General features: G+C 41.5%; 1 protein-coding gene and 1 long non-coding RNA gene across 3 annotated transcripts in view; one reads left to right on the forward strand and one right to left on the reverse strand.

Annotated features, from left to right (window-relative positions):
- Positions 1-24,668, reverse strand: LOC106610681 (uncharacterized). The gene is made up of 2 exons (XR_001329950.2): positions 24,311-24,668; positions 1-281 (listed from the first exon to the last, which is right to left on the reverse strand). It is a non-coding gene; the product is annotated as an uncharacterized lncRNA (long non-coding RNA).
- The window catches only part of LOC106610680 (SH3 and cysteine-rich domain-containing protein), an 84,322-nt gene that overhangs the window by 29,333 nt on the left and 29,244 nt on the right, over positions 1-25,745 (forward strand). For both annotated transcript variants that reach the window (XM_014210146.2, XM_045723365.1), the window contains exons 5-7: positions 177-283; positions 11,765-11,846; positions 16,876-16,952. In XM_014210146.2, the coding sequence (XP_014065621.1) occupies positions 177-283; positions 11,765-11,846; positions 16,876-16,952 (266 nt within the window). The remainder of the gene's footprint in view (positions 1-176; positions 284-11,764; positions 11,847-16,875; positions 16,953-25,745) is intronic.

Here is a 25,745-nt window from a genome sequence, read left to right on the forward strand (position 1 = left end):
CACGTTTCGGCAAATGCCTTCATCATTTATTGAGACAAGACAAAGGACTTTATATTCCTTTCAAAAGGACAAGATGAACAGTAGGATACATTGATACACAGCTAGACTGTCATGTAGGGGTTCTTGTTGTGTGATTGCTTTGACTGAAAATAGGTTTTCTCAATGTCTCCTCCCAGCTTGTGGCAGTAAAGTGGACCCTGTGTATGAAGCTCTCCGGTTCGGGACGTCTCTGGCACAGAAGAACAAGAGGGCCAGTGGCTTTGAGTCCCCCCACAGAAACTCTGTAAGAACAACAACAACAACACAATGTATTAATGAAACAACCTCATCAGCAACTCAACAGCTGACAGTCATTTAGGAAACTACCCCATCAACAGTAGCAGTGCGTGGGTAAAATCACTGAGGAAGCCAAGCCAAGCCAGTAAAAAAGCCATATTACAACCTGTTGTGATAATTGCGTTGTTTGTTCAATAACCCATTCGTTCATACGCAACCGAGATATAGAATAAGGCCGTGACCATAAAAAGACAACAGTCACACAGTGGCGGAATATATTCAACTACACATACGTTTGTTTAATCACAAAACCGGTGAAGTTCACAAAGCAAATATTGCAAGTAACACGTTATATCACCTGTAGCATGGTCAAGCAAGTTCATCTTTTTGACAGTTTACTAAACAACTACTGATTTAGAACCACAGAGTTTTCCGCAAGTCACCACAAAGACAAAAGGAGCACTGCCTCCGCTATTCCAGTACTATTTCAACGTAAACGTTTAATCATCATCAAATCAACAAGGCTATATATGCTTAGTCTAATACAGTGAAAACAAATTTAAAGATACCAAAAACAATTTAGTCCAATCAATGTGGCTAAATATCATGTGGCTGTCCATGGTACTGATTTATCTGTGTGTGTGTGTGCGTGTGCGTGCGTGTGTGCGTCCGTGCTCATGCAGGTAAAACAAAAAATGTTGACTCACCCTACTTGTAGACTAGTAGACCGCCAATGCCATCCTCCTCTCTTTCATGTTGGCAAAATGGTTTATGGCTCAGTCATACAGTACACTTTTATTTTTGTTGTCATAGGCTACATAGCAAAAAATGTTGCTAGCCTCAGTTCCTCACATGGGCAACAATGAACCAGCTTAGTTAGCTAGCTAGCTAGTTAATGTGAGCCTACTAGGATACATCTAGGCTACATATTGAACTTCAATCATCTCAGGCCAGTGGCACAACATATTCATTTATTGTTAGATCAGAATCGCCATCATAATCATTGGCCTGTACAGAAAATTAAGTCAAAAACACAAGACCAAATCCCCATCTCCAGGGCTTAGGAAAGGGCCGATTTCGCAAGCTAGCTACTGCAGGACATCAACACAGCAGATCAGAAACAGACAAGTTTGAAAATGATGTTTTGCTTAGGAAGTGTTTTGATTGGTCTGAAGCCAAATCCAAACTGGCCTCCCTTGGAGGGCGTTTTGCTGCACCAAGACAACCCACAGTTTAGCTCAGCTCAACGATGATTGGCAAATTATTTTAGGCAGAATACCAAATGGCCAAATGCTTGCAGGTATCAATCAATCAAATGCTATGGCGGCAACATGTTATACTCTTTTGGTCCAGACAGCATCAGATATATGGGCTACACATACTGAGATTCGGCCACTTGCTAATTCATGGAAATGTATGAAAACACAGAGAGACTAAAGATAAATTATTTTATCATTTTTATTGGTTAAATATTTGGGGAAGCCTGGCTTCCCTTGGAATCCATGAATACATGCCACTGCCCATCAGCAACGCATAGTGATTAATAACTAATTAACTAATAGCTACAGTATGTCAAACCAGTGGTTAGGCTACTAACATAACAATCATTAAGCAGGTGATTTTAATGTGTTTATGTCATGAAGTTCTGTGCTTTGGTGCTTCTCTTTCATCTTTAGTGCCGAGTGATTAGTGCTTTTTGAGGTCGGTTCGGTTTGATTATTTACAAAAATATCACGGATTTCAATGCATTATGTGGGTTGAATGCTGTAACAACACTGAATAAAATAATGAATACAAGTCCAATGATGTTAGTGACTGCCCATTACTGCTTATCACTTATTAACCATCATTTATTAGATTTCCTTTACTTTAAATCAAATATTTGTTTTATTTTATGACTACTTGTCAAAATCACTTTTTTAGTAGTTTTTCAAAGTAATTAAGGCATACTTTTATGACTGCTGAATGCCAACTATCAATCACTTAGATCATGTATTTTCAGGCTTGCGAAGCAACTGCTTTCCATCCCTCTAGATCGTGGGTTCTCTCTTCTCTCAGTCTCCATATCTGCTCCTCACAGACCGGAAAAGTTTAACACTAGAACCGCCATAGCCGAACGGCCACTGACGTTGCTCCTTTCCTGAATTTTCCAAAATGTTTTTATTTTACACTGCTCGTTTGTCAGAATTTTGTTATCACAAAAGAGAAAAGTATTTAGAGCATTTTTACCCATTTTTGTCACACCTATTCTCAACTTAATCCGCCAAGACAATGTGCTGTAGGTCGTTGGTACCCAGCCAGGTGCTAATGCGTCTCTCTTTCCTCACTGAATGAATGACAAATGGATGAATGGTCAATAATTATGCACCTTCACAATTGAATTTAAATTAGGCCTAACTGAATGATAAGGAGGGCGAATCATTAGGAAGGTGAAGAAGTTGATTTAATTTAGAAAGACAATAGTGTAATGATGAGTTTGGGTTATGCCTATTTATCAGCGTTGGCGCTCAGTTAATAATTTGACCGCGCACCTTGCAGGTTGATACCATTCTCTTTTACGTTTTACTTTGTAAAAATAAACTGTTATGGGACTATTTTATTTACTATAACTCTATTACTAATCAGATTTATTGTAAGAGAAATGAACACATGCTACATGTGGCAGTAGGCCTTAAGAATAATGCAGTGAAGCAAACGATGCCAGCCCACTGAATGAATGACAAATGGATGGAATGAGCAATAATTGTGCAAGTTACTTTACAATCAAATTTAAATTAGGTCAAACTGAATGATGAGGGTGAAGAGGTTGATTTAATTTTGAACAACAATAGTGATATGATGAGTTTGTGTTATGCCTATTTATCAGCATAATTTGACTGCGTGCCTTACAGATTGATAGCATTCTCTTTTATGTTTTACTTTGTAAAAATAAGCTGTTGAAGGACTGTTTTATTTACTGTAACTCTATTCCTAATAAAATGTATTGTAAGGGAAATGAAAACATGCTATATGTTGCAGTAGGCCTTTAGAATAATGCAAAACATATCCTTGACTCTATCCAAGTTGATGAGCGGGAAACAAACGATGCCAGTCGAAACTACACCTAAACTATACCAAAACTAATTTCACACATAATAAGAGTTAGCCAATAGACAAGATTAAATTGACAATAATCTGATGAGTGACAATATTAAGCCTATAAATTGTCAAATTGTACATGAAGAGATGGGCGCATTTTGTAATTGACAGATGCAGGAAAAGGAGCATTGCTTTATCCTTTAGAGTCACATGCAGGTAAAATATTTTCATTTCTACATAGTATCTGAAAGAGCATATTCTGAATATCACGTCCTGACCATAGAAAGAAGTTATTTTCTATGGTAGAGTAGGTCAGGGCGTGACATGGTTTTTTCTCTATGTTTTCTATTTCTATGTTGTCATGTTCTAGTTTAGTATTTCTGTGTTGGGTTTTGTTTGGGATGATCTCCAATTAGAGGCAGCTGGTCCTCGTTGTCTCTAATTGGAGATCATACTTAAGTAGGGTTTTTTTCCACCTGGGTTTGTGGGAGATTATCTTTGAGTCAGTGGGGGGGCACACGGGGAGATTGGCAGAGTCAGGTTGGAGACCTGAGCCAACTCCCCGTGCTTACCGTGGGGAGCGAGTGACGAAGCAAGCACCGTGTTATGCGGTGATGCGCACCGTGTCGCCAGTGCGCATTCACAGGCCGGTGCGATTTGTGCCCGCGCCCCGCATTTGTCGAGCTAGGTTGAGCATCCAGCCAGAACGGGTTGTGCCAGCTCTACGCTCGAGATCTCCAGTGCGCCTCCACGGCCCAGTTTATCCTGTGCCTACCCCACATACCCGGCCTCCAGTGAGTCTATTCAGCCTGGTACGCCCTGTGCCTGCTCCTCGCACTTGCCCTGAGGTGCGTGTTACCAGTCTGGCGCCACCTGTGCCAGCCAAATGCATCAGGCCTCCAGTGCACCTGCCCAGTCCGGGGTGTCCTGTTCCTGCTCCCCGCACTCGCTCCTGAGGTGTGTGTTACTAGTCTGGCGCCACCTGTGCCAGCCCCACGCATCAGGCCTCCAGTGTGCCTGCCGAGTCCGGGGTATCCTGTTCCTGCTCACCGCACTCGCCCTGAGGTGCGTGTTACTAGTTTAGCGCCACCTGTGCCAGCCCCACGCATCAGGCCTCCAGTGCGCATTCCCAGTCAAGAGCTTCCGGTGACAGTTCCCAGTCCAGAGCCTCCGGCGACAGTTCCCAGTCCAGAGCTTCCGGCGACAGTTCCCAGTCCAGAGCTTCCGGCGACAGTTCCCAGTCCAGAGCTTCCGGCGACAGTTCCCAGTCCGGAACCTCCTGAGACGGCCTACAGTCCGGAACCTCCTGAGACGGCCTACAGTCCGGAACCTCGTGAGACGGCCTACAGTCCGGAACCTCCTGAAACGTTCCCCAGTCCGGACCCTCCGGCGGCGGTCCGGAGTCTCCGGCGACGGCCTGCAGCCCGGAGTCTCGGCGACGGCCTGCAGCCCGGAGTCTACGGCGACGGCCTGCAGCCCGGAGTCTCCGGCGACGGCCTGCAGCCCGGAGTCTCCGGCGGCGGCCTGCAGCCCAGAGTCTCTGGCGGCGGTCTGCAGTACAGAGCCTCAGGCGATGATCTACAGTCGGGTTCCTCCGACGACGATCCACGGTCCGGTGGCACAGAAGCAGAGGGATCAGCAGGCGGAGCGGGGGTTACGCCCCGAACCGGAGCCGCCTCCTCTGTTGGAGGATCCGCGGGATGAGAAGGTTATGTGTACTGCACCATAGACAGTAGTTACCCACCCTACCCTCCTTTTTTGGGGGGGGTTTGTTGTTTTGATTAGGTGCGGTCAGAGTCCGCACCTTTGGGGGGGGGGTACTGTCACGTCCTGACCATAAAAATATGTTATTTTCTATGGTAGAGTAGGTCAGGGCATGACAGGGTTTTTTCTCTATGTTTTCTATTTCTATTTTGTCAGGTTCTAGTTTTGTATTTCTATGTTGGGGTTTTGTTTGGGATGATCTCCAGTTAGAGGCAGCTGGTCCTCGTTGTCTCTAATTGGAGATCATACTTAAGTAGGTTTTTTTTCCACCTGGGTTTGTGGGAGATTATCTTTGAGTCTGTGTATGTGTCACCTCTGCGTCACGGTTTGTTGTTTTTGTTATTCAGTTTATTTATATGTATTCCATAGTTTCACAGTGTAAATAAAATTTTGAACGACACACACGCTGCACTTTGGTCCGCTCCTCCTTTCGACAACCGTGACACTGAAGTTTCTATGACACTTACCTTTTTGAAATTACTCTCAAAATGAAGGACTAACTTTTTCCAAGAATGTCCGTGCCGTCCATACATTCAGCACATGGCAACTCGCGTGGCAGCATTGCTCTGGCTGTGCGGCAGGTAGCCTAGTGGTTAGAGTGTTGGGCCAGTAAATGAAAGGTTGCTGGATCAAATCCCTGAGCTGACAAGGTAAAAATCTGTCGTTCTGCCCCTGAGCAAGGCAGTTAACCCACTGTTCCTGGGGCGCCAAAGATGTGGCTGTCGATTAAGGCAGATCTCGTACAATGCTGTGTACTACTTCCTTCACACAACACCTAACAAGTCCTCAACTGGCAGCTTCATTAAATAGTACCCGCAAAACACCAGTCTCAATGTCAACAGTGTAGAGGCGACTCCGGGATGCTGGCCTTCTAGGCAGAGTTGCAAAGAAAAAGCCATATCTCAGACTGGCCAATAAAAAGAAAAGATTAAGATGGGCAAAAGAACACAGACACTGGACAGAGGAACTCTGCCTAGAAGCCCAGCACCTTGGAGTCACCTCTTCACTGTTAAAGTTTTGCTGGTACTATTTAATGAAGCTGCCAGTTGAGGACTTGTGAGGCGTCTGTTTCTCAAACTCTGCCTAGAAGGCCAGCATCCCGGAGGCGCCTCTTCACTGTTGACATTGAGACTGGTATTTTGCGGGTACTATTTAATGAAGCTGCCAGTGGAGGACTTGTGAGGCATCTGTTTCACAAACTAGACACTCTAATGTACTTGTCCTCTTGCTTAGTTGTGCACAGGGGCCTCCCACTCCTCTTTCTATTCTGGTTAGGGCCAGTTTGCGCTGTTCTGTGAAGGGAGTAGTACACAGCATTGTACGAGATCTTCAGTTTCTTGGCTTTTCTTAACAGTTTTCAGCTGTGCTAACATAATTGCAAAAGGGTTTTCTAATTATCAATTAGCCTTTTAAAATGATAAACTTGGATTAGCTAACACAACGTGCCATTGGAACACAGGAGTGATGGTTGCTGATAATGGGCCTCTGTACGCCTACTGTTTGTAGATATTCCTTTTTTTTTTTAAACTGCCGTTTCCAGCTACAATAGCCATTTCCAACATTAACAATGTCTACACTGTATTTCAGATCAATTTGATGTTATTTTAATGGACAAGAAATGTGTTTTTCTTTCAAAAACAAGGAGATTTCTAAGTGACCCTAAACTTTTGAACGGTAATGTACATATGTACAAAATATATAAACACTATTAAAGTGACTAGTGTTCCATTATTAAAGTGGCCAGTGATTTAAAGTATATGTGTATAGGGCAGCAGCCTCGAATGTGCTAGTGATGGCAATTTAACAATCTGATGGCCTTGTGATAGAAGCTGTTTTTCAGTCTCTTTGTCCCAGCTTTGATGCACCTGTACTGACCTCGCCTTCTGGATGATAACAGGGTGAACAGGCAGTGGCTCGGGTGGTTGTTGTCCTTGATGATCTTTTTAGCATTCCTGTGTCATCGAGTGCTGTAGGTGTCCTGGAGGGCAGGTAGGTTGCCCCCGGTGATGCGTTGGGCAGATGGCACAACCCTCTGGAGAGCCCTGCTGTTGTGGGCGGTGCAATTGGCATACCAGACGGTGATACAGCCCGACAGGATGCTCTCAATTGTACATCTGTAAATGTTTGTGAGGGTTTTAGGTGCCAAGCCAAATTTCTTTAGCCTCCTGAGATTGAAGAGGCGCACGCCGAGGAACTTAAAGCGTTCCACCTTCTCCACTGCTGTCCCGTCGAGGGGGATAGGGGATAGGGGGATGCTCCCTCTGCTGTTTCCTGAAGTCAATGGATGAATGGGCGATAGAAACCAGATAGAAATTGATAATGGTGCATGTCACTTTTGTTAAGTTTTGGTTAGCTGCAGATGTCGATGTGGATAGGGGATAGGGGGTGCTCCCTCTACTGTTTCCTGAAGTCAGTGGATGAATGGGCGATAGAAACCAGATAGAAACTGATAATGGTGCATGTCACTTTAGTTCAGTTTTGGTTAGATGTCAAAGCCAAGTACTTGCTCAATGGCTCTCCATATCTGGAGACAGATGAAACCAGGCCAGCGGGTGAGCGATTTTCCGAGACTGTGGTTTTGTGACTCGTGGAGCCTTACATGGGCAAAGACAGAAATGTGACCATGGACAACTTATTCACATCAATTTCCCTGGCAGACAAGTTGATTGCAAATAAGACTAGCCTGCTTGGAACAGTGAACAAACAAAGGCGAGAGCTGCCCCTCTCTGCGCAAAACAACATACCAGTGGAGCTGTGGTAAAGCAACACTCATGGTGTACAGATGTAAAATAAATAAGTGTTTGCATCCTCAGCACCATGCGTCCCACTGTTGCCATCGGCAGTGACCATAAGAAGAAACCGGAGACGGTGACAGACTACAATCGCACAATGGTATATATCTCTGCCATATACAGATAGCCTTTCCATCTGCCAAACACCAAATATAGTCCCCTTTTATTATATTACATTAATATTATAACTATTAGTATTATTATTCTATATAATTCTAACCTATTCTATTCTATTTTATGTAATAGGTTAGTGTGGACGCACTCGACCAGATGGCAAGACTGTACTCTGTAAAAGGAGGTACTCGCAGCTGTCCTGTTGCGGTGTTCTACAACGTGCTCGACATGGGTGCTATCAACGCGTACGTGTTGTACAAGCAATGCCTTGATAAGACAGTCAGCAGGAGAGATTTCATCATGGATCTGGCATGTGAGCATTGTGAGAACCACATGAACGCCAAGAAAGAAGCTACAGCAGTCAAGCAGGCTGCCAAGGCAGCAGGTCCTGCTCTCCCTCTTCCCCAAGCACCACAGCTCCCACTCGGGAAAAAGAAGACAATGTCAAGTCGGCAGGTGCACGCGGAATAAGCCACATTTGCTCACACAAAGCCCCGAAGCTGTGTGCTGACTGTGGACCCGAAGCATAAAGAGAAGACGTGATTGATTCATGTGTAAAGGCACGGGTATAAGGGCATAATACAGTGTCTGATACAATCAACAAATTACTGTTTTTATATCTTGTCATGAATATATTTCCACAAATATTTCTTCATGCAATTAATTCTTTGCAATTGTTCATGCACTGATGCTTTTGTTTAGGAATACAGCAAATTATTTAACCTGCGCAGCTGGCTGTTTTTGTATTATTATTATTATTTATCACGTTTCAGGAGAAGACCCTGATGCAGACAGTGACAAAAGTTAATTACTAGGACAGGGGGCAGGCAAAACGACAGGTCAAGGGCAGGCAGAGGTCAGTAATCCAGATCCGAGTCCATAAGGTACAGAACAGCAGGCAGTCTCAGGGTCAGAGCAGGCAGAGGTCAATAATAGAGGTTGTTGTAACAAGGCACAGAACAGCAGGCAGGCTCAGGGCAGGCAGAAATGGTAAAAACCAGGAAAACTAGAAAACAGGAACTAGAAAAAAGACAGCTGCAAGGGGAAACAGCTGGTAGGCTTGACGAACAAAACGAACTGGCAACAGACAAACAAAACACAGGTATAAATACACTGGGGATAATGGGGAAGATAGGCGACACCTGGACAATTATTATAATTTTCATTTCTACTTTGTCTAAACAAGCTGTAACTGGACTTGATTAATTACTATAACTCTATTACTAATGAAATATACAAATAAAGTTGATGAAATGGATTAAGCTTTAATGTTTTTATTGCAAGAGAAATGAAAATAGGCTATAGGCCTAAGTTTTTTCTAGGACTTTGTAGAATTATACAAAACACTTCCTTGACTCTAACTAAACATTTATACATTTAATATATTTCCACGCATATTTCTTTATTTAATTAATCCTTTACAATAGTTTATGCACTATTTATCAAGCATGTTTGCGCGCCTTGCGGGTTGATATGCATCTGATGCATATGCTAAAGAGGACGCCTCCTAACTTTCCCTAGCGGATACTTACATGCTGAAAGGCCAGGCGGTTCCAGTGTTAAGCGGGCGCGCAATGGATTATGGTCATTGTAGTTAATGACCACATTTCTGCGCTAAACTATGTAGAATATTGGGTGGTTTGAAACTACAACTCCCTACTACATGGCACAGTTCAGGCTTGATCTGATTTATCTCTACAGAAACAGCTCACAGCAGAAGAAGAAAAACATAACGAAATGGTATTCAAATAATTTAACCAAGTAGTTGTTTAAAAAACGAAAAATAACTGGACATTTTGGAATAATCGCTCAGCATTAATCTTTACCTGCTGTGAGTGAATAAGGGAAGGGAAAGGGAGAGGGGATACCTAGTCATTTGCACAACTGAATGCGTTCAACCGAAATGTGTCTTCCGCATTTAACTCCTCTGAGTCGGAGAATAAGTGTAGGGACTCAGTACATTAGTACAAATACTGGCACCTAGGAAACACGGTGGTGTATCTGTGCTCCGGCGCAGTTGCGTGGCGGCTGTTACGCTGGCTTAATTGATTAGAGTTCGATCACGCATTTTAGCCTGGGAGCATGGTTGACGGGTCAAGTGAATACATTATGTACTTTATATATTCTGCCATCTTCAGCTGGACTAATAGTATAGACGAGAGACACACATTGAAGTACGTGCCAAAACTAGCGTGCTCTGTTTCTTACAGCAATGATTGGAATGCAATGATTGTACAATTGAAACAAAGAACAGTATGAAAAGCTATAGTACAACAGCTTCAATACAGGTGTTCTTGTTGTATCTTTACTCCAGCTCTTTAATATCTGATCGTCAGTAGTTGAAAAAGTACCTAATTGTCATACTTGAGTAAAAGTAAAGATACCTTAACAGAAAATGGCTCAAGTAAAAGTGAAAGTCACCTAGTAAAATACTACTTGAGTAAAAGTCTAAAAGTATTTTATTTTAAATATACTTAAGTATGAAAAGTAAATGTAATTTCAAAAATATACTTATGTATCAAAAGTAAAAGTATAAATCATTTCAAATTCCTTAAATATGGCAAACCAGACGGCACGATTTTCCTGTTTTTTAAATTTACGGATAGTCAGGGGCACACTCCAACAATCAGACATAATTTACAAATGAAGCATTTGTGTTTAGTGAGTCCACCAAATCAGAGGCAGTAGGGATGAGCAGTGATGTTCTCTTGATAAGTGTGTGAATTGGACCATTTTCCTGTCCTGTTAAGCATTCAAAATGTAATGAGTACTTTTGGGTGTCAGAGAAAATGTATGGAATAAAAAGTACATTATTTTCTTTAGGAATGTAGTGGAGTAAAAGTTATCAAAAATAGAAATAGTAAAGTACAGATACCAAAAATCGACTTAAGTACAGTAGTACTTTAAAGTATTTTTACTTAATACTCAACACCACTGTTGATCGTGTACTCGGATACAGCCAATGTGGAGTAAATATGACCAATAAAGGAAGTCTAGGGGGGATTGGAATGACGACTCCAGGAGAGATATCTGCTCATGAAAAACGCTCAGATTACAGAGCTTTTAGACAGAGAGGAGGAGTCGAAGACTCAAAGCATAAAAATTACACCTTTCATCTCCTCGCTTCTCTGCAGTTTATCTGTGTAAATCTCACATTAACTGTACTGCGACTTGAATCAGCCCTTTCTACAAGGATGTCTCAAAGCAACCGGGGCAGTCCTGTCAACGGCAACTGCTATGGAGTGGGTCTAAAATACTACGTGTTTAGACACTGGGACAATGTGATCACAGCAAGGGTCACCATCAATGATAGCAGAGGGCAAACTCAAGTAAACTCAGCTCACCCACCCCTTTTGTTTACCACTACATACGATAATAATGACCAACTGCAAATTTTGATCCCATATTACTTTACTTCCACATTCAGTTGATTGGATCATCAGTGTTGTTATGATTACTTCAACTGTAGCCCAGTCATAATATTAGTCAATGTTTTAGAGCTCCATTGAGCAGCTTTTGTAAATTCAAGATAACATCAAAGCTTTTTTGGTGGTCCTGAAAGTGGTCCTACATCTAGACCACCCTCTACGATTCTCAGAAGTGTGGCAACATTAGGATGTTGTAGAAATCACTGTTTCTCAGTGTGTGCATGTTCTGGGTACCTATCTACTATGGCGGGTGATCTGAATGACTGGTATCAATCTGTCAGTTGATGTTATAGCTTCTATCTGCTCCCACAGACCAGTGATTTGGCCCAGGTTCCAGAAGAGGTCGTCGCTCACAGCAGTCAACATGAACTCACCAGGAAGCACAGTGATAATGGTGAGTACTGTACACAGTGTACTCAGTGGAGTAAAGTACTTAAGTAAAAATACTGTAAATTACTACTTATGTAGGTTTTTGGGGTATCTGTACTTTACTTTACTATTTATATATAATTTTTTACTTTTACTTCACTACATTCCTAAAGAAAATATTGTACATTTTACTCCATTCATTTTCCCTGGCATCCAAAAATAATACTCGTTACATTTTGAATGCTTACCAGGCTCGGAACTAGAAGCACAAGCATTTCGCTACACTCGCATTAACATCTGCTAACCATGTGTATGTGACCAATAAAATTTGATTTGATTTGACAGGAAAATTGTCCAATTCACACACTTATCAAGAGAACATCCCTGCTCATCCCTATTGCCGCTGATGGTGGACTCACTAAACACAAATGTTTCGTTTGTAAATTATGTCTGAGTGTTGGAGTGTGCTCCTGGCTATCTGTAAAAAAAGAGAAAATGGTGCCATCTGGTTTGCTTAATATAAGGAATTTGAAATTATTTATACTGTTACTTTTGATACTTAAGTATATTTTAGCAATAACATTTTCTTTTGATACTTAAGTATATTTAAAACCAAATACTTTTAGACTTTTACTCAAGTAGTATTTTACTGGGTGACTTTCACTTTTACTTTTTCCACCACTGGGTGTACCAAGAGGCAGCCATTAGTGACACTGGGAAATGCACTTCTGTTATGCATAGACATTATGAATGAAACATTACTGACTACTTAAGGATATGTCTATAACCTTAAAAATGCTATACCTAGAATTTCTCAGAATGTCTCCCCTAAAGTGGAAGCTAGGTGAATTGCAACAGTACTAGGCTGCATTCAAAACAAATCTCCCCCTCCCACGCATCCCATTTCTTCTAACATGGCGGAGGGTCGCACATGAGCCTTTTACTTTAGGCTTTAGTCCACCAGCTTCAAAGGGCTGTAAAAATAATATTTTTTGTTATTGAAAATATATTTCATAGCGATTTAGATGGTATAATGATTCTCTACACTTTTCGGTGCTTGTTTTTTCACATAAACTGAAATTGAGCGATTTTAGCATCCAGGAAATAACAGAGTGATTTCTACATTGGCCACTTGACCCGATTTTCACTAGATAACATAGCCACAAAGTCAAAACAGCTTTCCCATTTTAACAACAGATGCCGCTCCGGCGGGAGAAATCAATAGCCGAATATCACAGCCAATTACAACACTGGCGAGTAAGTAATACTGTGAAATGCTATCATTCTGCTATTACTGCAGATATACACTGAGTATACAAAACATTAAGACAATTATAGAACTTCAAGGTGAAAGTATTGCCAGAATAGGAATTAGACTGTAGTGAAAAGTTGATCATGATTGTACAGTGAGGGAAAAAAGTATTTGATCCCCTGCTGATTTTGTACATTTGCCCACTGACAAAGAAATTATCAGTCTATAATTTTAATGGTAGGTTTATTTGAACAGTGAGAGACAGAATAACAACAAAAAAATCCAGAAAAACACATGTCAAAAATGTTATAAATTGATTTGCATTTTAATGAGGGAAATAAGTATTTGACCCCCTCTCAATCAGAAAGATTTCTGGCTCCCAGGTGTCTTTTGTACAGGCAACGAGCTGAGATTAGGAGCACACTCTTAAAGGGAGTGCTCCTAATCTCAGTTTGTTACCTATATAAAAGACACCTGTCCACGGAAGCAATCAATCAATTAGATTCCAAACTCTCCACCATGGCCAAGACCAAAGAGCTCTCTAAGGATGTCAGGGACAAGATTGTAGACCGACCCAAGGCTGGAATGGGCTACAAGACCATCGCCAAGCAGCTTGGTGAGAAGGTGACAACAGTTGGTGCGATTATTCGCAAATGGAAGAAACACAAAATAACTGTCAATCTCCCTCGGCCTGGGGCTCCATGCAAGATCTCACCTCGTGGAGTTGCAATGATCATGAGAACGGTGAGGAATCAGCCCAGAACTACACGGGAGGATCTTGTCAATGATCTCAAGGCAGCTGGGACCATAGTCACCAAGAAAACAATTGGTAACACACTACGCCGTGAAGGACTGAAATCCTGCCGCGCCCGCAAGGTCCCCCTGCTCAAGAAAGCACATATACATGCCCGTCTGAAGTTTGCCAATGAACATCTGAATGACTCAGAGGACAACTGGGTGAAAGTGTTGTGGTCAGATGAGACCAAAATGGAGCTCTTTGGCATCAACTCAACTCGCCGTGTTTGGAGGAGGAGGAATGCTGCCTGTGACCCCAAGAGCACCATCCCCACCGTCAAACATGGAGGTGGAAACATTATGCTTTGGGGGTGTTTTTCTGCTAAGGGGACAGGACAACTTCACCGCATCAAAGGGATGATGGACGGGGCCATGTACCGTCAAATCTTGGGTGAGAACCTCCTTCCCTCAGCCAGGGCATTGAAAATGGGTCGTGGATGGGTATTCCAGCATGACAATGACCTAAAACACACGGCCAAGGCAACAAAGGAGTGGCTCAAGAAGAAGCACATTAAGGTCCTGGAGTGTCCTAGCCAGTCTCCAGACCTTAATCCCATAGAAAATCTGTGGAGGGAGCTGAAGGTTCGAGTTGCCAAACGTCAGCCTCGAAACCTTAATGACTTGGAGAAGATCTGCAAAGAGGTGTGGGACAAAATCCCTCCTGAGATGTGTGCAAACCTGGTGGCCAACTACAAGAAACGTCTGACCTCTGTGATTGCCAACAAGGGTTTTGCCACCAAGTACTAAGTCATGTTTTGCAGAGGGGTCAAATACTTATTTCCCTCATTAAAATGCAAATCTTTTTATAAAATTTTCGACATGCGTTTTTCTGGATTTTTTTGTTGTTATTCTGTCTCTCACTGTTCAAATAAACCTACCATTAAAATTATAGACTGATCATTTCTGTGTCATTGGGCAAACGTACAAAATCAACAGGGGATGAAATACTTTTTTCCCTCACTGTATAACATACAGTATTTCAGAAAATCAATTATATCAGTGTATTAATGAATCTTACGGAACCCGGGAGGTGACATTGACTGAGCTTTTCTGTAGAATCCGTAGAAGGCCCTGCAAAACAATTGACCAATACACCAAACATGTATATTATATACATTGAGTGTACAAAACATTAGGAACATCTGCTCTTTCCATTACATAGACTGACCAGCTGAATTCAGGTGAAAGCTATGACCCCTTATTGATGTCACTTGTTAAATCCACCTCAATCAGTGTAGACGAACGGGAGTTAAAGAAGGATTTTTAAGCCATGAGACAATTGAGACATGGATTGTGTATGTGTGCCATTCAGAGGGTGAAAGGGCAAGAGAAAATATTTCAGTGCCTTTGAACGAGGTGTGGTAGTAGGTGCCAGGTGCAGTTCTTGAGACAAACCGGTGCAACGCTGCTGAGTTTTTCACGCTCAACAGTTTCCCGTGTGTATCAAGAATGGTCTAACACCCAAAGGACATCCATCCAACTTGACACAACTGTGGGAAGCATTGGAGTCAACATGGGCCAGCATCCCTTTGGTACGCTTTCGACACATTGTAGAGTCCATGCCCTGACGAATTGAGGCTGTTCTGAAGGCAACTACATATCAGAAAGGTGTTCCTAATGTTTGGTATACTCAGTGTATTACTGACATTTTCTGAAATTACAATGCAAAAAAAAATAAAACCACATGGTTTCTTCCTTATTAGAGGTTTCGGGATGCTTGTATCTAAACCAAAGTAGATCATTTTAAGATTGTTCTATATATCAGTTGGATTCTCTATATCAGTTGGATTCTCTATAAGCTTAAGTATGAGGTCCTAAACCTAGCATGAAAGTGCATCCTTGTAGCTGTGTCGACTAATATAGTCAAAATGTTCGCCTTGGGGTAAGTTGAGCCAGTGGTTGAGCCAATGGCAAGTCGAGCAAATTGCAAGGCATTATCGTTGGGATATGAGGTAACAACAGGGCCTATAAATTGAAAAAAGGGTTCGATCCTTATTAATTAATAAAATTATTTTTTAAGTACGAAGTGTTTGTTAGGTGTTAAGCCTGAGTTAAAATATGCTTTAAATTATTAAAAGATAAAAGAGCAATTGCGATTGTGTTGAATTGTGTTTGGGAAATAAAGATAGACATGGTCTTTAAAAGGTAGTGGTAAAAATATATTCAGTACAGAAATGTGTATGCAGCTTCCCTCACCCTGTCCTGCAGTACCCGATACCCAGGGTAAGTTGAGCCAAAAGACCTCTTTATCTGGACAAGCTATGTTTTCAAAACTGTAATGTTGACATGAATTCTGATTCTTTCCAGGGATACAAAACATCATTAAATACAGTATATGTAAATATATTTGTTAGAAATAATACTATATTTCCCTTGACAGAGTGATGTGGAATTAAATAACTGCTCAACTTACCCCACTCTCCCCTACTTGCTTCTCAGTTCTATGTACTGTACAGTACTCAGAGTAAGATCTCAAAGACACATTTAATTATAGGAGAAATAAGCCAATGAGCCTGACTTTTTGCTTGCAGCAGCATTTACCAAGAACAATGAAGTCAAAGAAAGCACACTATTCAAAATGTCATTTGAAGCTCCACACAAAGAATATCATCTGTCCCATAAGGATAGAGAAATAGAAACATTGTGCTGTGTTCCTCTCTGCTTGCCACATGTAGAGACTGGAATTTCTACTCAACCATACTTGAATATCTGGACAGGGCTCAGTAGGGAAAAAATGACCCAAAATTAAAGTATGAGAATCTTCCCCGTTCGTAATCCCATCCGAATACCCTGTGGCTTTCTGAAATATGTATTTATTCATGAAATAGCTTCTCTACCAAAGCTTGTAAAATGAATGCTTAGGTTTATTCCAGGACATTCAGTAGATAAAATCCCACTGCTGTTGAGATTCAACCAAGTTTCTCTGTGTTCTATAGCTTTAATGTCTTTGATAATTTAAGTAATTGTCATTGATATGTGGTGATTTATTGAATGTTTTGTGTTCCAGTGTTCACATCACTTGAGAACGGGACGGAGCCCATTCCCTATTGCCATGTGGCCGAGAGGAAACCTGATGATTCACCGGTAAGGAGCCCAGGGCACTTAACATACAGTATAGTATGAAGATGGCGATGGCGCCGTACTGGATGGCCGCCGTTTTGCAAGCTTTCGACCCAACTTTGCTCTTTTGTGATTCTGTTGTAGTTTATTTTTAGTTTATTTTCATGAAATGTATCCACTATCATTTCTTACAACCGACAAGAACTTTTGAACATCAGATTGGCAGTTAATTACCTAAATTCCGGCTTTGACTTCAACTCATCTGCCCTGGGCTCTTTCTGTAATTCCGAACCAATTTTCAACATTACAATGACAAGAGTGTGGGGTAGGGCTGTTACGGTGACCGTATTACTGCCACACCGGCGGTCACGAGTCATGACGGCATTCAAATTCCAGGTGACCGTTTAGTCACGGTAATTAGGATTCTCCAAGTTCTGATGCTGCTGTTGGTCATTAGTGGCCTACCAAACTTGCTAACTGCCTGGTACTCCGTACTCCATCCCTTTAATCACTCTGACGTCAATGCAAATGTAAATCAAACACTTCATAGCAGAACCATGAGCTCATGTTATGCAACATTTCTATAGGCTATGCAATTGCGTGAGAAAACAGAGTGATGGCCTCTTTTAAAAAGAGGAGGATCCCATTACCTTTCTATAGGCTAGGCCTACTATATTTATTTCTCAACTTTCCTAATATTAAGCACATTCCTTCTCTTTAAAACAGGAGTATAGCCTACCTCGCTTGTATGAAAATGAACCACAGGAAAGCGCTCTCCATTCACTATTTAAGTGCATAGATGACATGTATTTTTTCCACTGCCCCTGTTTCGAGACAGGTGCGTGATAATGGTCCATTCTAAATCAAAACAAATTTCACCCATATTTTATTTTGTATATGTAAAGACAAGATTGAATCAATAATAGTGTGATGGGTGACAATATTAGCCTACCACTTGTGAATGATATATTATTTTTTTACATTTTACATTTTAGTCATTTAGCAGACGCTCTTATCCAGAGCGACTTACAGTAGTGAATGCATACATTTCATACAATTTCATACATTTTTTTTCTGTGCTGGCCCCCCGTGGGAATCGAACCCACAACCCTGGTGTTGCAAACACCATGCTCTACCAACTGAGCTACAGGGAAGGCTATCACTTGTGAATGATGCCCAGCTTAAGGCAAACAGTGCATGTTTTTTTTGCGACTTTTTCAAATCATAGTCACACACCTCCTGTAGCCTAGCCCATAGACCTATATCTTTTGATAACAACTAAAGTTGGCAAATAACTTCTTAAAAGTAAGCATTCATCCGCTTTACAAGGGGTACAGAGCCTAACTGGCTGCTCGTGAGTTTCAAGTTTGGAAAATATCATTTTCACCATTCACCATGTTTTCCGGCTAATGGAACATTCACGCTTATAGCCTGCTGCCGTGTGCGCATTGCTGCGCTTATAATGTGAAGAAATAGCCTAATAGTTAATCAACATTTTAAGCTAAACATTCTCATCTGTTGCATTAGGCTCATTGCTTAAAACATGTTTTTTGATGCTAGTGGTTGTATTCATTTGGGATCTATCGCATCCCACAACTGTCCCGGACTATGCTTTGAATATTTATTTATTTCTCACACAGAATAGGTCAACTTTTGTACTATGGGGGATAGTAGATTGACATAGGCTAGTGCTTTTGCTGTTCGTTAGGCCTACTCATCTTGTTGGCTGATGAAAGTAAATGTGGACAGTTCTTCCAATATATTCAATATGCGCCTCGGAATTGGATAAGGACGTGTGAAGCCTTTGAGATAGGCCCGATCACGTGACTGAGAGCCGTGTGATTGAGAGGCACACAGCCCAAGGGCACAACGGCCACTGGCCGCAAAAGGCATGGATTTGTTTAGGGGGCATTACAGCCACACATAGGGGATGCAGCCGGGAAATTCGAGGCATTATTGAGTGCATGTCAAATTGTGAATGAGATACTGATGAAGTGTGTACAGCCTGTGCAAAAACAAAGCAGAGCCTTGCCTTTCATGCAGCTTTTTTCAAATCATCATTAGAGTCGCATCATGCAGCCTTAGAATGTATAAAAAAATCTAAATATATAGCCCAACATTTGTGTCACAACCAAAGTTACATAAATAACTCTAAATTAAGCATATAGGAGTACTTGTTTCTTTGTTAACCGCTCAACACAGAATAGCCGCATGTATGCACTCCCTCAAATCGTTTGGAGAAAATATCCTTTCTATTTTATTCAGCAAATTTTGTTTGCTAAATAAACTAGTGTAGCCCATAGCCATATGGCATAGCCAGAACAGGGCCTAACATCAGATCAAATGAAATTATATTCGTCACATGCGCCGAAAACAACAGGCCTTACAGTGAAATGCTTACTTACAAGCCCTTAACAACAATGCAGTTTAAAGAAAAATAAGTGTTAAGAAAGTATTTACTAAAATAAACTGAAGTAAAAAATAAATAAATAGAAAAATAACAAATAATTAATAAGAATAAAGATATAAACTTGCCATTTTCACATACAGTGCCGTGAAAAAGTATTTGCCCCCTTTCTGATTTTCTCTATTTTGGGCCATTTTTGATACTGAATGTTATCAGATCTTCAACCAAAACCTAATATTAGATAAAGGGAATCTGAGTTTACAAATAACAACAAAAACAATAGATACTTATTTCATTTATTTAATTAACAAAGTTATGCAACACCCAATAGGACCCATCTTGTCCAAAAAGTTGACTCAAGTTTGCCAAAAAGAACCTGGATGATCATCAAGACTTTTGAAAGAATGTTCTATGGACAGATGAGTCAAAAGTACAACTTTTTGTACAGTGTGGGTCCAATGCCTGGTGAAAACCCAAACACTGCATTCCACAGTTAGAACATTATACAACCGGTCAAGCATGGTGCTGGTAGTCTGATGGTTTGGGGATGCTTTGCTGCCTGAGGACCTGGACGACTTACCTTAATAGAATGAACCATGAATTCTGCTCTGTATCAGAGAATTTTACTGGAGAATGTCAGGCCATCTGTCAAGTCTACATGGAAATGGCTAAAAAGCTACAAATTTGACGTTTTGGAATGGCCTAGTCAAAGTCCAGATCTAATCCCAATTGAGATGGCAGGACTTGAAATGAGCAGTTCATGCTTGAAAACCCACAAATGTCACTGAGTTAAAGCAGTACTGCATGGAAGAGTGGTCCAAAATTCCTCCACAGCGACGTGAGAGACTGATCAACAACTACAGGAAGCGTTTGGTTGGAGTCATTTCAGCTAAAGTTGGCACAACCAGTTATTGAGTGTAAGGGGGCAATTACTTTTTCACACAGGGGCATTGGATGTTGCATAACTTTGTTTATGAAATAAATGAAATAAGTATGTAATTGTTGTGTTACTTGTTCACTCAGGTTCCCTTTATCTAATATTACGTTTTGGTTGAAGATCTGATAACATTCAGTATCATAAATATGCAAAAGTAGAGAGAATTGGAAAGGGGGCAAATACTTTTTCAAAGCACTGTATGTAGGATGCTGGAGATGATGAATATGATGTTGAAAATTGGTGGAATTGGCCTTTAATTCCTGCCAAAGTACAATGCATTCGGAAAGTATTCAGACCCCTTGACTTTTTCCACATGTTGTTACTTTACAGACTTGTTCTAAAAATTGATTAAAAATGCTTTCCCCTCATCAGTCTGGACACAATACCCATTAGTTAGAGCTAGGGTCTATTTTCCTGAATTTCTGCTTGACTGATGTGCCCAAAGTAAACTGCCTGTTACTCAGGCCCAGAAGCCAGGATATGCATATAATTGGTAGCATTGGATAGAAAACACTAAAATAATGTCTTGGACTATAACAGAATTGATATGGCAGGCGAAAGTCCGAAGAAAGACCAACCAGAATTATTTTTTGTTAAGGTCCCAGGCTCTTATAATGGAAAGCTATTGTTCCTATGTAATTCCAGCTCCCAGATTGCAATTCCTATGGCTTCCACTAGATGTCAACAGTCTTTATTCAAGGTTTCAGGCTTGTTTCTTCAAAAACGAGCAAGAACTTTGAGTTTTTGTGAAGAGACCACCGGAACAATATCAGTCTTTCAGCGCGCGAGAAAGAGGGCACTTGCTTACTAATTTTACATCCATATGAAATATTATAGTTTATTTACATTTTAGGGTACCCGAGGATTAAATAGAAACGTCTTTGACTTGTTTGGACGAAGTTTAGCGGTAGCTTTTTTGATTCCTTTGTCTGCTTGTTGAACGAGTGGATTACTGAAATCGATGGCGCCAACTAAACAGACTTTTTGGGATATAAAGAAGGATTTTATCTAACAAACGACCATTCATGGTGTAGCTGGGACCCTTGGGATTGCAAACAGAGGAAGATTTTCAAAAGTAAGTGATTTATTTAATCGCTATTTGTGATTTTGTGAAGCCTGTGCTGGTTGAAAAATATGTTGATGTGGGGCGCCTCAGACGATCGCATGGTATGCTTTCGCTGTAAAGCCTATTGTAAATCGGACAATGCAGTTAGATTAACAAAAATGTCAGCTTTTAAATGATATAAGATACTTGTATGTTCATGAATGTTTAATATTACGATTATTTATTTGAATTGTGCGCCCTCCAATTTCACCGGATGTTGTCGACAGGTGTCCCGCTAGTGGGACGCCTATCCCCATTAATGACAAAGCAAAAACAGGTTTTTAGATTTTTTTGCGAATGTATAAAAAATTTGAAATGAAATATCACATTTACATAAGTATTCAGACCGTTTACTCAGTACTTTGTTGAAGCACCTTTGGCAGCAATTACAGCCTCGAGTCTTTTTGGGTATGACGCTACAAGCTTGGCACACCTGTATTTGGGGAGTTTTTCCCATTCTTCTCTGCAGATCTTCTAAAGCTCTATCAGGTTGGATGGGGAATGTTGCTGCACAGCTATTTTCAGGTCTCTCCAGAGATATTTGATCAGGTTCAAGTCTGAGCTCTGGTTGGCCCACTCAAGGACATTCAGAGACTTGTCCCTAAGCCACTCCTGCATTGACTTGGTAGTGTGCTTAGGGTTGTTGTCCTGTTGGAAGGTGAACTTTCGCCCCAGTCTGAGGTCCTGAGCGTTCTGGAGCTCAAGGATCTCTCTGTACTTTGCTCCGTTCATCTTTCCCTCAATCCTGACTAGTCTCCCAGTCCCTGCCGCTGAAAAACATCCCCACAGAATGATGTTGCCACGACCATGCTTCACCGTAGGGAAGGTGCCAGGTTTCCTGCAGACGTGACGCTTGTTATTCAGGCCAAAGAGTTCAATCTTGGTTTCATCAGACCAGAGAATCTTGTTTTTTAACAGTCTGAGAGTCCTTTAGGTGCCTTTTGGCAAACTCCAAGCGGGCTGTCATGGGCCTTTTACTGAGAAGTGGCTTCCGTCTTGCCACTCTTGGTGGAATGCTGCAGAGATGGTTGTCTTTCTGGAAGGTTCTCCCATCTCCACAGAGGATCTCTGGAGCTCTGTCAGAGTGACCATCGGGTTCTTGGTCACCTCCCTGACCAAGGCCCTTCTCCCCCGATTGCTCAGTTTGGCCGGACGGCCAGCTCTAGGAAGAGTCTTGGATGTTCCAAACTTCTCTGTTTAAGAATGATGGAGGCCAACCCCTTCCCCAGATCTGTGCCTCGACACAATCCAGTCTCGGAGCTCTACGGACAATTCCTTTGACCTCATGGTTGGTTTTTGCTCTGACATGCACTGTCAACTGTGGGATCTAATATAGACAGGTGTGTGCCTTTCCAAATCCTGTCCTATCAATTGCATTTACCACAGGTGGAGTCCAATCAAGTTGTAGAAACATCTCAAGGATGATCAATGGAAACAGGAGCTCAATTTCGAGTCTCATAGCAAAGGGTCTGAATGCTTATGTAAATAAGGTATTTCTGTTTTTTACTTTTAATAAATTTGCAAATGTCTAAAAACCTGTTTTTGTTTAGTCTTAATGGGGTATTGTTTGTACATTGATGAGGATATATATTTTTTTAATCCATTTTCTGAATACTTTCCGAATCCACTGTATATCATTGGAATTTTTTATTGTTTGATTGTGCTTTTTACTCATCCAGGAGGCACCTTAACACCCAGATACTTTAATCAGGGCCAGTAGAAAGAGAAAATGGATGTAACACTAGAAAATGGTTGAGGAAATGGTACGGTGTGGCACATGTGGGTGTGTGAAGCGGCCTGTCTGTCTTACTCTAGTGGAACAGAGTAGAACACACAAACAGAAATAAGGATTCTTTTGATTTTCATACTGTTTTATGAGGTCACAAATAACGTCTCTCGCGAGACGCCTGCCTCATCGACAGCCCTTTTGTCTTGGGTGCTGCGCTATTTTATGGCCAAGCACAAACGCATTGAAAAGATTGCTGGCACATTGAACACAGGTATAAATAAATTCGGCGAGAGCTGTTCATGACAAATCATAATAATTTCTGGTCTGGAAATACAATGTTCCATTGTGGAGCCCTGTGACAGATTTTTTTCTCAGTACCTATTGTTTGTGCATGCTGCAGGATTTTTTGCCCACAGCTATCCTTAGTCCAGTGCCCATTTCTCCTACGGACTAACACATTGACATCATAGAATTCTAAGTATAGCACCAACTGCTCTGGAGCTAATAACAGTATGCTATTGAAAGCCTCTGAGAAATGTGTCTGTACTGTGCTTGCTGGCGGGCTGTACTCTACTCTGCCCCATTAGCCTGAGAACTGATCCTGAGCCAGTTCTTGCTGTGTGTGTGTCCATCAGTGTGCTACTCTTGGCCAGACTCCCATTACTTCTGAATTTCCCAGGAGTTGGGAGAAAAACCTATCTCCCTTACAGACAAATGATATTCCTGCCTTGGCCACTGGCACACACAGATGTGAATAGGCTCTGACCCTAATGTTTATATCTCCAGCTCTGGTCTGTGCAATATTTATTTTCTGCGTGCAGCTGACATGTTACAGAATTTATTGTTTTGTCTCAGTGAAAGTTGGCAAACCAGTGCAAACTCCATATTGCCCACTATAATATTGAACATTTTATGGGCAAATCTTAGACATATTTATTTTACCCTCTCTGGCTTCCACGATGGTAGAATGACAAAGTTCTAGTATCAGAACGTTCATATTTGTAATATTTCTATCCAGTCTCTATTGATAATATATTTTACATGTTTATCCTTAATGTCAACTTTGGAAAAGATCAGATAAACACAAAGATATACAATCAAACATGCACTACAAACACACAGCTTTTTCTCTCACACACACACACACACACACACACACACACACACACACACTGCAACACAGTGTTTATTCTATTCTACTGACCCATTTACTTTGTGGCGAAATCCTGCACGAAGCCTTCACCGTGCGCTGACACTTTAAGAGCGCATCAGCAGTCAGGAAGGAGAAAATAAAGATAGCTCTTCCGGCTCTGTGTGGGAGCTCTCAGTTGTCGCGGCAGTTTTATACTGTGTGCACCTCTGCAGAAGTCTATTTTCAGCGTGCTTAGTTTGTAAAGTGTTTAAGTGTTACTGCTCTAGGTCGTGGTTGTAATATTTCGGGACTGCTCCTGTTATTGATCGCATGAATTAGTAGCAACATTATTGCGAAGCTTTGACATACAAACCAACAAACCATCAGATGGCTAAGACCCCCTCTCTCTCTTACTCTCATTTTCCCTCTATCGTTCCAGTGCTTTACACTGCAGCAGACTTTCTTTTTTCAATGTGCTCTCTTTGATGTTCAGTGTCGCTGGACTATTATTGCCCTGCCAGATGCATTTGAATGAAGATTGGTGCCAGAGGGGATGGCTGCCGTTTTACTGGCACCTAACCAATTGTGCTATTTTGTGTGTTTTTTCCACATCGTTTGTGACTTATTTTATACATAATGTTGATGCTACCGTCTTTTATGACTGAAAAGAGCTTCTGGATATCAGAAGAGCGAATACTCACCTCAAACTTGATGAAGATTTTTTCTTTAATGAGTCAGACACAACGGCTATATAATGTTGCTCCCAGGCAAGGCCCAAATCCCTGTCATTCGCATGAAGAAAAGAAGGAAATACAAGGGGCAGATATCAGGGTGCCTTGTGAGAATTTGTCGGGTAACCCGCCTGTACCATCCGTTCTATTAGCCAATGTGCAATCACTGGAGAATAAACTGGATGAGCTCCGTTTGAGACTATCCTACCAATGGGACATTAAAACCTGTAATATCTTATGTTTCACCGAGTCGTGGCTGAACGACGACATGGATAATATACAGTTGGCTGGGTTTTCCGTGATTCGGCATGACAGAACAGCTATGTCCGGTAAGACGAGGAGTGGGGGTGTGTATCTATTTGTCAATAACAGCTGGTGCACGGTGTCTAATATTAAGGTAGTCTCGAGGTATTGCTCGCCTGAGGTAGAGTACCTCATGATAAGCTGTAGACCACACTATCTACCAAGAGATTTTTCATCTATATTTTCGTAGCCGTCTATTTACCACCACAAACCGACGCTGGTACTAAGACCACACTCAGCGAGCTGTATAAGGCCATAAGCAAACAAGAAAGTGCTCATTCAAAAGCGGCGCTCCTGGTGGCCGGGGACTTTATTGCAGGCAAACTTAAATCCGTTTCACCTAATTTCTACCAGCATGTCACATGTGCAACCAGAGGAAAAACAACTCTAGACCACCTTTGCTCCACACACTGAGATGCGTACAAAGCTCTCCCTCGCCCTCTATTTGAAAAATCGGACCATAATTCTATCCT

Source organism: Salmo salar, chromosome ssa09 (genome assembly GCF_905237065.1).
Source record: "Salmo salar chromosome ssa09, Ssal_v3.1, whole genome shotgun sequence".
Classification (NCBI taxonomy): Eukaryota; Metazoa; Chordata; class Actinopteri; order Salmoniformes; family Salmonidae; genus Salmo; species Salmo salar.